The following is a 15,637-nucleotide window of genomic DNA, read 5'->3' on the forward strand; positions in this document are numbered from 1 at the left end:
TGGGTGCGGCCCTAAAAAGCAAAAAAAAAAAAAGAATATATGGCACAAGAATATATATTTAGGAGAAATAAAAGTGGTTCAGAACCAGTGGTTACTTAGTGAAGAGGGATGAAGCTAGAAAGGTCATCCAAGACCTGATTACATTGGGAACAATGTAGTGTCCCTTTTAGGGAACAGAGTTTTCCATGGCACTTTGTTGCAGATCTGAATTGATCTCATTATAAATAAATCTCTGTAGGTCTTAACCGATACCATCATCCATTGCATGAACTTGAGCATATATATTCATTATAGTTTTGGAGGATATCACAAGAGTGAAACGTCAAACACCTTAGTTAGAAAAGCCCTCTCAGAGTTACCACTCTGGCACAACAGGATCAGCAGCATCTTGGGAGCATTGGGACGCAGGTTTGATTCCCGACCTGAAACAGTGGGTCACGGATCCAGCATTGCTGCAGCTGTGGCTTAGGTCAAAACTACAGCTAGGTTCAAATCTGATCCCAGGCCTGGAAACTCCATATGCCATGAGGTGGCCAAAGAGAAAAGAAAACACGAACAGAAAAGCTCTCTCTCATTTCCAAGCCTTCCATGTAGCAGCATATCCCAAAATATTCAAAAATTTGAGATGCTTATTGGCTGATGCAGAAACCTCCTAGTTTACTCTGCTAAGTTGTTTCATTTCTTCCCACTTGTCCTTTTATTATATTACTAATGTATTATTTTTATTTTATTATTATGTTACTTTAAATTCTAGATCTATGACAATCATAGTAAAAACCTTTTGGGTATCTCATTATACTGTGATTTTTTTTAAAGCTTCATTGTAACTTTCTATTGTGGGACAATATAACATACTTAATGAGAACTTTAATTCAGATCCTTTCTTTATATAAAATGTATAAAAGATAAAATTATATTTTGGTTTCTGAATTTTCTATACCAAGACTCTTGATTGAAATATCTTAATGATTTCATTTTAGAAAGTTGAATTTTTGAAAAATATTTCCTACAGGAAGCGAGAAGTGACAAGAGTCCAGATATGGCACCTTCTCCTGCCCCACAGAACACACCACGAAATACTGTCTCTCATTCAACTTCTGGAGACCCTGAGATAGACAAAAAAATCAAGAACCTAAAGAAGGTGGGAGGCTTAAATGAAAAGCAGATGTGTTTATTGAAAGAAATACATGAGAATTTGGAGTTCCTGTTGTGGTTCAGCGGAAACAAATCTGACTAGCATCCATGAGGACACAGGTTCCATCCCTGGCCCCGCTCAGTGGGTTAAAGATCCAGCGTTGCTGTGAGCTGTGGTGTAGGTCACAGACATGGCTCGGATATGATGTTGATGTGGCTGTGGCATAGGCCAGAGGCTATAGCTCTGATTTGACCCCTAGCATGGGAACCTCCATATGCCACAAGTGCAGCCCTTAAAAAAAAAAAAAAAAAGGAAAAAGAAAAAGAAATACATGAGAATTATATAAATAATGTTTATTTAAAAAATTTTTTTTTCTTTTTTTCAGGGCTGCACCTGTGGCATTTGGAAGTTCCCAGGCTAGGGGTTGAATCGAAGCTGCAGCTGTTGGCCTGCACCATAGCCATGGCAACACCAGAGCCGAGCCATGTCTGCAACCTACACCACCGCTCAGGGCAATGCTGGATTCTTAAGCCACTGAGTGAGGCCAGGGATTGAACCTGCATCCTTGTGGATACTAGTCGAGTTCTTAACCTGCTGAGCCATGACAGGAACTCCAAGAAAATAGTGTTTGTTTGTTTTGTCTTTTGTCTTTTTAGGGCCACACCAGAGGCATATGGAGGTTCCCAGGCTAGGGATCTAATTGGAGAAAATAATGTTTAGATGCCTAAAGACAGTCATCTGACAGCTTCGTAGCAGATCTAATTGTCCCTTTGTCACTGCTATGAAATACTATAACTTAGGGATAGCACTTATTTGAGTTCTATTCACAGATGTCTAAAGGATATTAGTCGTTTTATTATTGATTTTTAGAGTAATAAGAAATAACGTACCTTTGTACAGAAATATGCGGAACACTTTTTTTTTTTTTTTTTTTGGTCTTTTTAGGGGTGCACATGAAATTTCCCAGGCTAGGGGTTAAATCAGAGTTACAGCTGCCAGGTGCAGCCACAGCCACAGACACAGCCACACCAGATCTGAGCTGCATCTGAAACCTACGCCACAGTTCATGGCAATGCCAGAACCTACATCCTCATGGATCCTAGTCGTGTTTGTTAACTGTTGAGTCACAACAGGAACTCCTGCTGAACATGTTTATACTCACTATTTCATTAGATACTTGTAAGACAAGTAGGAATGGGTATTTACCTCAGTTTAAAGAAAGAAAAGTTGGAGTTCCCGTCGTGGCGCAGTGGTTAACGAATCTGACTAGGAACCATGAGGTTGCGGGTTCGGTCCCTTCCCTTGCTCAGTGGGTTAAAAGATCCGGCATTGCCGTGAGCTGTGGTGTATGTTGCAGACGCAGCTTGGATCCTGAGTTGCTGTGGCTCTGGTGTAGGCCGGCGGCTACAGCTCCAATTCGACCCCTAGCCTGGGAACCTCCATATGCCGTGGCAGCGGCCCAAAGAAATAGCAAAGAAAAAAATAAAGTTCCCTGGTGGCTCAGCAGGTTAAGGATCCAGCATTGTTATTGCAGTGGCTTGGGTTCTGTCCCTTGCCCAGGAACGAATGCATTCCAAGAGTGTAGCCTAATAATAATAATATGAGCCCCTGCTGTGGCACAATGGGATAGGTGACATCTTAAGAGCTCTGGGATGTAGGTTCAGTCCCCAGCCTGGCACTGTAGGTTAAAGATCCAGCATTGCCGAAGCTGAGGCTTAGGTCACAACTTTGGCTCAGATCTGATGCCTGGCCCAGGAGCTCCATGTGCTGCAGAGCAGCCAAAAATGAAAATAATAAGAATAATAAATAAGAAAGAGAAGAAAGGTGAAAAGTTTATTATCTTGTCAATTTCCAACCAGTTTGTGATGGTGATCTCAGAGGTAAAATCTTTTTCTTCTTTTTTTTTTTTTGCATTCTAGGGCCTCCCTCACAGCACTTGGAAGTTCCCGGGCTAGGGGTCGAATCGGAGCCGTAGCACTCAGCCTGCACAGCTCATGGCAACACCAGATCCTTAACCCACTGAACGAGGCCAGGGATTGAACCCGCATCCTCATGAATACTAGTTAGATTCGTTTCCACTGAGCCACAATGGGAACTCGAAAATCAGGTTTCTAGAGCCCTTCCCAGGCTACGATTATGAAATTTCTCTTAAAGTCAAAGACATCATTCAGGTACAATGATTTGCTGAAATAAATGGTGAAATTGGTGATAATTTACATAATGTACATGTATATATATATATATACACACACACACATAGATGTACATATGTGACAGTATTAATTAAAATCTGGAAAAAATTTTGTCAAATTCTATTTTCTTTTCTTTTTTTTTTTTGTCTTTTTTTTGTCTTTTTGCCATTTCTTGGGCCACTTCCTCGGCATGTGGAGGTTCCCAGACTAGCGGTCGAATCGGAGCTGTGGCCACTGGCCTACACCAGAGCCACAGCAACTTGGGATCCAGGCCATGTCTGCAACCTACACCATAGCTCACGGCCATGCCGGATCCTTAACCCACTGAGCAAGGGCAGGGATCAAACCTGCAACCTCATGGTTCCTAGTCGGATTTGTTAACCACTGAGCCATGATGGAACTCCTCCATTTTCTTAACATACCCAATTTCATTTAATTTTGAGAAATTGTTTACGTTAGTATTTTAGCAGTGTACTCTTTTTGTCTTTTTGCCATTTCTTGGGCCGCTTCCTCGGCATATGGAGGTTCCCAGACTAGGGGTCGAATCGGAGCTGTGGCCACCGGCCTACACCAGAGCCACAGCAACGCAGGATCCGAGCTGCGTCTGTGACCCACACCACAGCTCACAGCAATGCCGGATCCCTAACCCACCGAGCAAGGCCAGGGATCGAACCCGCAACCTCATGGTTCCTAGTTGGATTCATTAACCACTGAGCCATAATGGGAACTCCTAGCAGTCTACTCTTGATACAAATGTAAGATCAAATTGATTGTCCTTACTCAGGTTTCACTTGAACTGTTAGTAAGAGAATTTATATTCTAAAATTAACTTACTCTTCCTTTCTTTTGACTCTTTTGATATTTGCAGAAACTGAAAGCAATCGAACAACTGAAAGAACAAGCAGCAACTGGAAAACAGCTAGAAAAAAATCAGGTCTGTTCTGCATTTTTCTTTTTTTTCTTTTTAGGGCCACACCTGCAGCATATGGAAGTTCCTAGCCTAGGAGTCGAATCAGAGCTGTAGCTGCCCGCCTACACCAAGATAACAGCAGTGGGCCAGTTCCAAGCCTTATCTGCAACCTATGCTGGGTCTTTAACCCACTGAGTGAGGCCAGGGATCAAATCCATAACCTAGTCAGGTTCTTAACCTACTGAGCCATAATGAGAACTCCTTTTATGCATTTTTCATTCGGGTTTATAGACACTACCACCCTTCCCCTTTTTCTTGTAAACAGTTGTTTGGGTAAAAGAGCATGCAGATTTTAAAACTTCTTTTGAAAACCGTATGCATGCAGATTTTAAAACTTCTTTTGAAAACCATATGCCATTTTTTAAAAAATTTTATTCCTTTTTTTGTTTGTTTTTTTAGGCCCGCACCTGTGACATTTGGAAGTTCCTAGGCTAGGGGTTAAATTGGAGCTGCAGCTGCCGGCCTATACCACAGCTCACAGCAATGCCAGATCCTTAACCCACTGAGTGATGCCAGGGATCGAATCTACGTCCTCATGGATACTAGTCGGTTTCATTTCCGCTGAGCAAAGATGGAAACTCCCCCCACCCCCTTTTTTTTTTTTTTTTTTTTTTTTGTCTTTTTCAGGGCTGCACTGTGGCATATGGAGGTTCCCAGGCTAGGGGTCAGGGATCAAACCCGCAACCTCATGGTTCCTAGTCAGATTCGTTTCTGCTGCGCCATGATGGGAACTCCCCCCATTTTTTTTTTTTTTTTTAATGTTAACTCTAGCAGAAGACATGGCCTGGATCATGGTGAATGAGGGAGTCCCTATTTCCTGTGAGGTGAATTAATGCACCTGCTGCTCAAAATAAAGCCAGTTTAATATATTAGACAAATATAAGACTCTCTTCTTTTCCTGTATCTCAGGTTGCACTCTCCTGCTTGCCCCTTTCCTTCCTCCTTTCCTCAGCACTTTGAAGCCCGAGTATGGAATGGAAAATGTATTAGATCTGAAGAGATGCAGGAAGAAAGCTCTGGGTTTTGCCCCCTTGATTCATACCAAACAAAACTTGTTTCTAATTGTATTTTTATTTATTTTATTATTATTCTTTTTTATGGCCACACTGTGGCATATGGATGTTCCCAGGCTGAGGATTGAATGCAAGCTGCAGCTGTGGCAGCGCCACATCCTTTAAGCCACTGCACCAGGCCAGGGATCGAACCCTGAGCTGCTACAGTTGGATTCTTAACCCACTGTGCCACAGCTGGAACTCCTCTAATCTATATTTTTAAATCTGTGTTTACCAGTAGATCTGGTAAGGTCTCAGAAATATTTTTTCTCTAAATTTTTTCTCTTTTGCTTTATGGCTATAGATCTGATAATTATTTTATCTCATTTCCTATTTAATAACTTTATTGTTTTATACTTTTCTAGTTGGAGAAAATTCAGAAAGAAAAAGCCCTTCTCCAGGAGCTGGAAGATTTGGAACTGGGTATTTAAAGATTCATAGAAAGCAAGTTAGTTACCAGAAATCAATACAAAATCACACTTTCTGTTAAGCTCATTGGTGTACATGCAATATCCATGTGCTCACATTTAATATTCACTTATAATTTTAACCATTAATCCAAGATTCTGCATATATGTAAAATTATTAATAATGGTCTGTTAAATTGGCTTTTACATCCTGCATCCTATATCATGTCAACACATGATATAGAAAAGAAACATTTTTTTTTAAGCTAAGCTCGACAGATTGAAAGACCAGTGTCATTGCTTTTTAGTAGGGGATAGTCTTTAACAGATAAATGAATAAAGACATTTTAAATATAATCATTGTTGACTTTGTTATAAGTTTCTTAATTAACAGATCCTTTATTAATTTACAAGGCAAGTCTGGGAAATTTTTCCTCTGAATGTATAATATGGCTTTCTTGATTCTAAAACAGTATATTGTAAAACATTAAAGAAAAGCCTTAAAATCAGGTTGTACTAAATATATTAAATTGTTTAGATTATTTGTAGTATTTGAAGTAAAGATTTTCTGACCAATTCTAAAGAAAATATAGACTTTAATAATAGAAAATAGTAAAACACTTTGTTTTGATATTTCAAATAATAAACATGATTATTTAATGATGAGGTAAATATTTTCCAAATACAAACTATATTTATTTTGCTATAGTTGAGTCTTGATTGCTTTGATTGTTCACTCATATGATGAATAAAAGATATCCTGATAATCCGAGATACTCAGCCATCAAAACTAATTTATATTTGGTTTTAGAATTGAAATTCAGTTAAATTTTTTTATCAGATTTATATTTGAAGTTACTTTTGCTTCATTTGCATTGATACAGGTTTTCATTTTCCAGAGCTAATATTTAAGCTAAGTTTTTTTTTTTTTTTTTTGTCTTTTGTCTTTTTTGTTGTTGTTGTTGTTGCTATTTCTTGGGCCGCTCCCGCGGCATATGGAGGTTCCCAGGCTAGGGGTTGAATCGGAGCTGTAGCCACCGGCCTACGCCAGAGCCACAGCAACGCGGGATCCGAGCCGCGTCTGCAACCTACACCACAGCTCACGGCAACGCCGGATCGTTAACCCACTGAGCAAGGCAGGGACCGAACCCGCAACCTCATGGTTCCTAGTCGGATTCGTTAACCACTGTGCCACGACGGGAACTCCTAAGTTTTAAATATTAATATTTAAGTTCCCTTTGTGTCTCAGTGGTTAAGAAACCCAACTAGTATCCATGAGGCCTTGGGTTTGATTTCTGTCCTTGCTCAGTGGGTTAAGGATCCAGCGTTGCTGTGAGCTCTGGTGTAGGACGGTGGCTACAACTTGAATTGGATCCCTAGCCTGGGAACCTCCATATGCCACAGGTGCAGCCCTAAAAAGACCAAAAAGAAAAAAAAAAAAAAGGAAAAGAATCTAGAAATACTTTGAGATATATGCACAGATAACTGAGTTTACTGATGCTCCAAAGCTACTAATAAAATTTGTTAAAGGGCCAATGCATTAAAATTTGAGTGGTATTTTAAATGTTTTGTGTGTAGAGTGAGTGTGGACACACACACTTATGTACATGTAATTGTTAATCATTTTTAAAATGTTTATCTCAGAGGTAGTATCATTGAACTTTTTGTTTTAGTTGGATGCTTTTTATTGCTCCAAGGTGACTGTTCCTACCAAAATTAGAACACTTTTACTAAATTTTTAGAATTGTGTTCATTTCTATAATCATTTACTCCATTTAATTTTTCCAAGGAAATGTTTTATTTCTGAACGCATATCAGTATAAAAATCACTGAGGTGTTCTTTGACTACATAGTTTGTTTGACTTTTATCTTAAATATATCATACTGTGGGAGTAAGAGTAAAATAGTAGAAAAAAGAGTATAGGGTGATGCGTTGAAAATGAAATTTTAAATACACTCCTGTGTTTTATAAAGGAAAAATCTGTAAATCCTGGATTCATAAAAACCCCTTTTTCTTAATCATCTCAGAAATGTATTTGGCATTTACCATAAATGTCTGTGAAGAACATTATAAACTTCCCGTTGTGGTGCAGTGGAAACGAATCCGACTAGGAACCATGAGGTTGTGGGTTCTAGCCCTAGACTTACTCAGTGGGTTAAGGATCTGGCTTTGCTGTGAGCTGTGGTGTAGGTCGCAGACGTAGCTCGGATCTGGTGTTGCTGTGACTGTAGCACAGGCTGAGAGCTGCAGCTCCAATTCGACGCCTTGCCTGGGAACTTCCATATATCATGGGTGTGGCCCTAAAAAGCAAGAAAAAGAAAAAAAAAATTTAAGAGCTTGAGGGGAGCCACTTCAGTAGACACCAAGGCGCTTTCATGGGTTTCAAGTTTCTCAGGAAGGAGAAGGAAAAAGAAACAAAACCTAACTTTTATACCTGAAAAAAAGGAATTCTCTTAGAAAAGAAATAGAGATATAATTTATGCCAGAACATGCTTATATATGTTGCCAAAGAAAATAATACAGAATATTTTCAAAACAATACTATATTTTTTATAGTTACATTTAAGTATGTAAACTTACAGAAAAAAAGTTTGGTAAGAGTGCAAACTAAACTGATGACATCAATATTAGGGTGAGCAGTGATCAAAAGGAACTTTAGTCTTATTTGTAATGTTTAATTATATAATAAATATATTTGTTTTGTACAATTTAAAAGTAACCACTCAGTGGGTTAAGGATATGGCATTGCTGCAAGCTACAATGTATGTAAGTCATAGTTGTGGCTCAGATCTGGTGTTGCTGTGGCTGTGGCATAAACCAGCAGCTGCAGCTCCAATTTGTCCCCTAGCCTGGGAACTTCCATATGCCATGGGTGTGGCCCTAAAAAGACAAAAAAAAAAAAAAAAAAAAAAAAATCATAACCAATTAAGTCTAGGCTTCAGAATAGGAAATTGTTTTCTTCCAGTTCAATTTTATGACTTTGATACATCACTAGTATCTAAGGTAAGGATTCAGTGTTATGGCTATTGAGTGGAATTCATTTGCACTTTGGAAACACATCAAAGTGTGTTCCAAATTGAGGCAGCATAAGAGGAAGCTAAATGGCTGCAAAAAATGCCTCTGGTTTTTTTTGTAAAGAAATATTGACAAGTAGATTTGGGAAATCTGATGTATTGTCTTGTAAATGCCCAGTAAGTTGAGATTCCATCTTTTATCCTGGCCTATTACCTAATACATAAACAAAATGAGTTTGATTCCTACTTTGCATACTAATTGATTCACTTATGATTGTTTTTATTGTTAATGGGTACCTATGATCTTTCTATAATATATAATTTAGTAATATATATGACCCTCAGGCTATAGAATTAAGAAATTTGCCAGTATCACAAAGGTAGGATGTGGGATTTCCTTTTTTTTTTTTTTTTTTTTTTTCTTTTTAGGGCCACAACTGCAGCATATGAAAGTTTCCAGGCTAGGGGTGAAATCAGAGCTGAAGCTGTGAGCCAGATCCTTAACCCACTGAGTGAGGCCAGGAATCAAACCCCCTTCCTTATGGATACTAGTTGGGTTCTTAACCTACTGAACCACAATGGGAACTCCCAGGATGTAGGGTTTGAACCCAGGCAGTCTGATGTCAGAGCCTGTGCTTCCAGGTCACTATATCATTGCTTCTCTATCCTTAGGTAATATATCCTTATGTACTTCGTTTAGTGTAATTGCACAATAGATTCTATAAGTATGATTGCTGGACTGTACACACTTCAGTTTTTTTTGTTTTTTGTTTTTTTCTTTCTTTCTTTTGGGGCCACACCTGCAGCATATGGAGATTCCGAGGCCAGGGGTCTAATCAGAGCTGCAGCTGCGAGCCTATGCCACAGTCACAGTAACTCAGGATTTGAGCTCTGTCTGCAGCCTACACCACAGCTCATGGCAGTGCCAGATCCTTAACCCACTGAGTGAGGCCAGGGATCGAACCCACATCCTCATGAATACTAGCTGGGTTTGATATCTCTGAGCCATAGTGGCAACTCCCACACTTCAGTTCTTATGGGTACTGCCAAATTGCCTTTTCTAAATGTTTATACTCTCGTGAAAGTTTCCTGTATTCTTATCAGATCTATAAGACTTTTGATTTTTTGCCAGATTGAGAGAGGAGAAATGATACTTTATGGTTTTGTTACTTTTTATTAGTAATGGGTTATGTACTTTTCCATATTTGTTGATTGTTTATTTTATTTAATTAATTAATTTAATTATTTATTTATTTATTTAGTCTTTTTGTCTTTTCTAGGGCCGCTCTTGCGGCATATGGAGGTTCCCAGGCTAGGGGTAGAATTGGAGCTGTAGCCACCAGCCTACGCCAGAGCCACAGCAACTCAGGATCCGAGCTGCATCTGCAACCTACACCACAGCTCACGGCAACGCCAGATCCTTAACCCACTAAGCAAGGCCAGGGATCGAACCCGCAACCTCATGGTTCCTAGTCAGATTCGTTAACCACTGCACCACAACGGGAACTCCCTAAAAAATGTTTTTCTAAGTAGCAAGTACATGCACAGAATTTTTTAAAATTCAAATATATATAAAAAAGCATACAATGAAAAGCTCTGTTCTAGATGCGGCAATTACCAGTTTATGTATCTTTCCAAAGATACATTCATATATATATTCAAGTATACATATACTTGCTTTTTAAAAAAAAGCAAATACACACTGTTCTGTATGCCTCTTTCCCCTTAACATATTTTGGAAATCATATCAGTACATTGCCCTTTTTATATTTGTACATGTAACTTTATAATTACTACATGGTGTGGAAGTAGGATAATTTAACCAGCTCACACTTATGTACATTTAAGTTATAAAGTTCTTTTAAACATACATATACACATGCTGAAAAATAAAAATACAGTGGTCCACCAAGTTCATGTGATTTTTCTGTACTGATTTTTCATGTACTTGTGATTTTCTGAACTTCATTGTAATAAAATGAGGGAAGTTTTTTAAAAACTAACAGTAAAGTGGGAGTTCCGGTGTGGCACAGTGGGCTAAGGATCCACTGTTGCCCCAGCTGTGGCACAGGTCGCAACTGTGGCATGGGTTCAGTCCCTGACTCAGGAACTTGCACTTACTGCAGGTGCAGCCAAAACAAACAAAAACAATGAAGTATAGATGTTTATCTGTATTCTGGGATTAAGTTGGGTGTTTTTGAGAAATTACATTAGTTCTGTGAATGCTCATTTTAACTGGTGGTCATTTTTGCAATGTATCTCTTTGAGTTAGATACTAGAAGGGACAGCTAGGAATATTAAAAATTTTATTTAAGTGTGATTTCAAAGCAGTTCTTGATTCACCCAGCTGTGTAAATACATTAATGTGCAGAGCAGGGCAAACTGGTAAGAATTTATAAATAGTAAAATGACAAATAACTTTGACAGCCTTGCTCTTCCAATCTTGTCAAAATTAAGTGTTTTATTTCTGGAAGGAAGGAGGAATTCTGAAATAAGCCCTCTTCTCTGGGTTCCCCTCAGCACCCAAGATGGTAAAATCACACCATGGTTAGGAGGAGTAACCTTCGCACTTTTTTTAAAAGCTTCATGGATCAGTTCTTCAAGTGTTAAAGTACAAGTTATAAAGGAAATTCAGTATATCATTTAGAAATAACAAGTTAAGATTGGTTCGTGAAATGGAGTGAAAGACAATTGAAGATTCAAAACCTGCTACCAAAAGATGTGGCCAGGCGCCTTTAATACTGGGGCTGTTGTAACAAGATGCCATAGACTGGGTTACTTATTAATAAGAAAAATGTATTTCTGACAAACTGGAAGCTGAGAGGTCTAAGACCAAGGTACGAGTAGATCTGATATCTGGTGAAAGTTCACTTCCTTGTTCTGTCTCACTGTCCTCAAGTGGTGGAAGGGGTGACGGAGCTCTCTGGGCCACCTTTATTATTTATTTATTTTTAATTTACTTATGTACTTATTTTGTGCTTTTTAGGGCTGCAAACGTGGCACATGGAGGTTCTCATGCTAGGGGTCAAATTGGAGCCGCAGCTGCTGGCCTATACCACAGTCACAGCAATGTGGAATCTGAGCCCTGTCTGCAATCTATGCCACAGCTCACAGCAACACCGAATCCTCAACCACTGAGTGAGGCCAGGGATCGAACCTGCATCTTCATGGATACTAGTTGGGTTCGTTATGGCTGAGCCACAGTGGAAACTCCTGGGGATGCTTTTTGACACTAGTCCCATTTATGAGCCCTCTGCTCTCATGACCTAATCACTTCCCAGATGCCTCACTTCCAAACACCATCACATTGGGAACTAGGTTCAACATATGAGTTTTGAAAGGACCCAAACAGTGTATATAGTGCCTCAGCAAAAAAAAAAAAAAAAAAAAAAAAAAATCATAAAACAAACATTCAACATATATTGATGTAGAGATGGAAAATATTACTGTGGTTGCCAATATTTCTTTTTTCTTTCTTTCTTTTTTTTTTAAATGGCCTTACTGGCAGCACATGGAAGTTCCCAGGACAGGGATTGAATCCTAGCTGCAGCTGCAACCTACATCACAGCTGCAGCAACACTGGATCCTTTAACCCATTTCGATGGGCTAGGGATCAAACCGTACCTCCGCAGTGACTCGGGCCACTGAAATCAGATTCTTAACCTACTATGCCAGAGCAGAAATTCCAGCCAGTATTTATTGTTCTAATCTGGCTATGTGGGAGAATTACATTTGCCTATCTACTTTCTGTTTTCTAGAGTCTTTAGATAGTTCTAGACCACTGCCTTCTTTCCAGTGTTGCCATGGATTTATTACTTGTACCACTTTACTGTCTCTTCTCTGAGATCCTGAGAAAATAGGCAAATTCATGTGCTTTATTTTGCTATGTTAAAGTGAAAGTCAGAAAAACACACTTCTAGGGTTTTGCATATTTTATAGTATGGTATCTTTATATTTTAAATGAATTTGAAAATTAAAAGCATTTTATTCATTTCACCCAAAACACAATTCCTGATATGGCCACTAGAGGGTTTCAAAGATCAGAATATTGGGAAAATAAGGCATTAGAAATTTTAAAACATATCTGGAAAATATGTTCACTCAAGAGTTGCAAATTTAACGGCCTGGGTTGCTGCTCTTGCTTTTTACACTGCCAGGCTGCTTGAATTAACCTTCTTTATCCCCTTGCTATCAGACTTATTCCTTAACTTGCTATGTTTTTTCACTATTTTTTTTCCCCTTTGGCCACCCCTGCAGCATGTGGAAGTAACGGTGCTGCAGTAGCAGCAGCAGCCCAAGCTGCTGCAATGACAACACTGGATCCTTAACCCACTGTGCCACAGCAGGAACTCCCCCAATTTCACTATTCTAAATTCAACACAGGTCATTCAATGTTTACAAATAGAATGAAGAGAGGGGAAAAAAGGAGAGAGGTTTTTTTCCTAAGGAAAAAAGGTAAGCAGGAGGAAAAGAGAAAAAGGCATTAGAGAGAAAAAGCTAAACACGAGATGGACAGTGACAGAGAAAGCAAGGGAGAAGTGGTATGAGGAGACCCTGGAACTGGGTAGAAGCATCCATCACAGGTTCTTGTTTAAGCTGGGGAAGAGTTGTGAGCACCCTTGGAAGAGGGAATAGGTGCTATGTAACCCAGGGCTAGCTATAAATCAGGCATTATATGACTTGGGAAGACCTCCACAAATCTCTTGGGAATTAAGTTCCTTTTAAAAATGAGCTGTGTTTTGAGAGACTTAAAAGACCTGGCAAAGCAGAGCTTCTTGCAGTCACATTCTCGGGCAAAATTACTTCTGGGCACAGTCATGTTTATTTGTCTCTGTTCTTTTCAAGCTAAATAGGTCAAATCCTAGAATTGTGGTATCACCTTTTATTGTGTCCAGGCTGCTTTGCTTCTTTTTTTTCCCCCTTAGGGCCTCTCCCAGGGCATATGTAAGTTCCTAGGCTAGGGATCAAATCGGAGCTGCAGCTGCCAGCCTACACCACAGTTCACAGCAATGCTAGATCCTTGACCTTCTGAGCAAGGCTGGGGATTGAACCCTTGTCCTCTTGGAAACTAGTCAGGTTCATTTCTGCTGAGTCATGACAGGAATTCTTGCTTTGCTTTTGTGTCCTCTCCCCCTCTTCCCAGCAGGAGCACAGGCTCTTATGGAGCCTAAAATCTGGGGTTTCTTCTTCCTTCAAAAGCCCCCAGTCAAACTACCTTGTAAAATTGCACCCCAAAAAATCAAATACCTGGGAATACACCTGACCAAGGAGGTAAAGGATTTATATGCCGAGAACTGTAAAACATTAATCAAGGAAATTAAAGAAGATGTAAAGAAATGGAAAGATATTCCATGTTCCTGGATTGGAAAAATGAATATTGTAAAAATGGCCATACTACCCAAAGCAATCTACAGATTCAATGCAATCCCTCTCAAATTACCCAGGACATTTTTCACAGAACTAGAACAAACAATCCAAAAGTTTATATGGAACCACAAAACACCCAGAATTGCCAAAACAATCCTGAGGAAAAAAAACCAAGCAGGAGGCATAATTCTCCCAGACCTCAAGCAATATTATCAAAACAGTCATCAAAACAGTGTGGTACTGGTATTAAACAGACAGACAGACCAATGGAACAGAATAGAGAACCCAGAAATAAACCCTGACATCTATAGTCAATTAATCTTTGACAAAGGATGCAAGAGCATAAAATGGGAAAAAGACAGTCTTTTCAGCAAGCATTGCTGGGAAAACTGGACAGCTGCATGCAAAGCAATGAAACTGGAACACACCCTCACAAAATGCACAAAAATAAACTCAAAATGGCTTAAAGACTTACATATAAGACAAGATACCATCAAATTCCTGGAAGAGCACCTAGGCAAAACATTCTCTGACATCTACCTTACAAATATTTTCTCAAGTCAGTCTCCCAAAGCAACAGAAATAAGAGCAAAAATAGAGCAGTGGGACCTAATCAAACTGACAAGCTTGAAACCAAAAAGAAAACAAAAAGACAACTTACAGAATGGGAGAAAATAGTTTCAAATGATGCAACGGACAAGGGCTTAATCTCTAGGATATACAAGCAACTTATACAACTCAACAGCACAAAAGCCAACCATCCAATGGAAAAATGGGCAAAAGACCCGAATAGACACTTCTCCAAGAAAGATATACAGATGGCCAACAAGCACATGAAAAAATACTCAACATCCCTGATTATTAGAGGAACGCAAATCAAAATTACCATGAGATACCACCTCACACCAGTCAGAACGGCCATCATTAATAAGTCCACAAGTAACAAATGCTGGAGGACATTGGAGAAAAGAGAACCCTTCTAAGCTGCTGGTGGGAATTTAAGCTGGTACAACCACTATGCAGAACAGTATGGAGGTACCTTAGAAATCTATACATAGAACTACCATATGACCCAGCAATCCCACTCTTGGGCATATATCCAGACAAAACCTTCCTTAAAAAAGACACATGCATCCGCATGCTCATCGCAGCACTATTCACAATAGCCAAGACATGGATTCTTGGTTTACAAGCAATGGAAATGAACTCCCTCTAACTTAAGAGGAAAAGAGTAGTGGCAAAATATTGCAATTAACAGACTGGCATGGTTTTACCAGAGTTAACTGGCTTTAACAGTTTTTTGCTTTAAGCATAGTCACAGATCTGGCTGGGAAAGCTTTTGGCATCTTAATTGACAATCCTACCAAAATTGTGTACAATGAATTTTGGCCAATCCTTCAAAGAGATACTGAAGTGCCATTACCAGAAGAGGAAGAATCAATGCTAGGGGTCATTTTAACGTATGCACTTTATTAATATTATGAAGAAGTCCCCATAAG

At 39.2% G+C, this 15,637-nt stretch overlaps 1 protein-coding gene across 2 annotated transcripts in view; it reads left to right on the plus strand.

Moving 5' to 3' along the window:
- EIF2A (eukaryotic translation initiation factor 2A) overlaps positions 1–6,460 on the plus strand; it is a 42,822-nt gene extending 36,362 nt beyond the window's left edge. Inside the window, exons 12-14 of one of the 2 annotated variants that reach the window (XM_021069600.1) lie at positions 1,013–1,141; positions 4,196–4,261; positions 5,715–6,113. In XM_021069600.1, the coding sequence (XP_020925259.1) occupies positions 1,013–1,141; positions 4,196–4,261; positions 5,715–5,780 (261 nt within the window). In that variant the 3' untranslated portion in view covers positions 5,781–6,113. Of the gene's footprint in view, positions 1–1,012; positions 1,142–4,195; positions 4,262–5,714 lie in introns of both variants that reach the window. The other variant, XM_021069601.1, reaches the window with a different exon arrangement.

Source organism: Sus scrofa, chromosome 13, assembly GCF_000003025.6.
Source record: "Sus scrofa isolate TJ Tabasco breed Duroc chromosome 13, Sscrofa11.1, whole genome shotgun sequence".
Lineage (NCBI taxonomy): Eukaryota > Metazoa > Chordata > Mammalia > Artiodactyla > Suidae > Sus > Sus scrofa.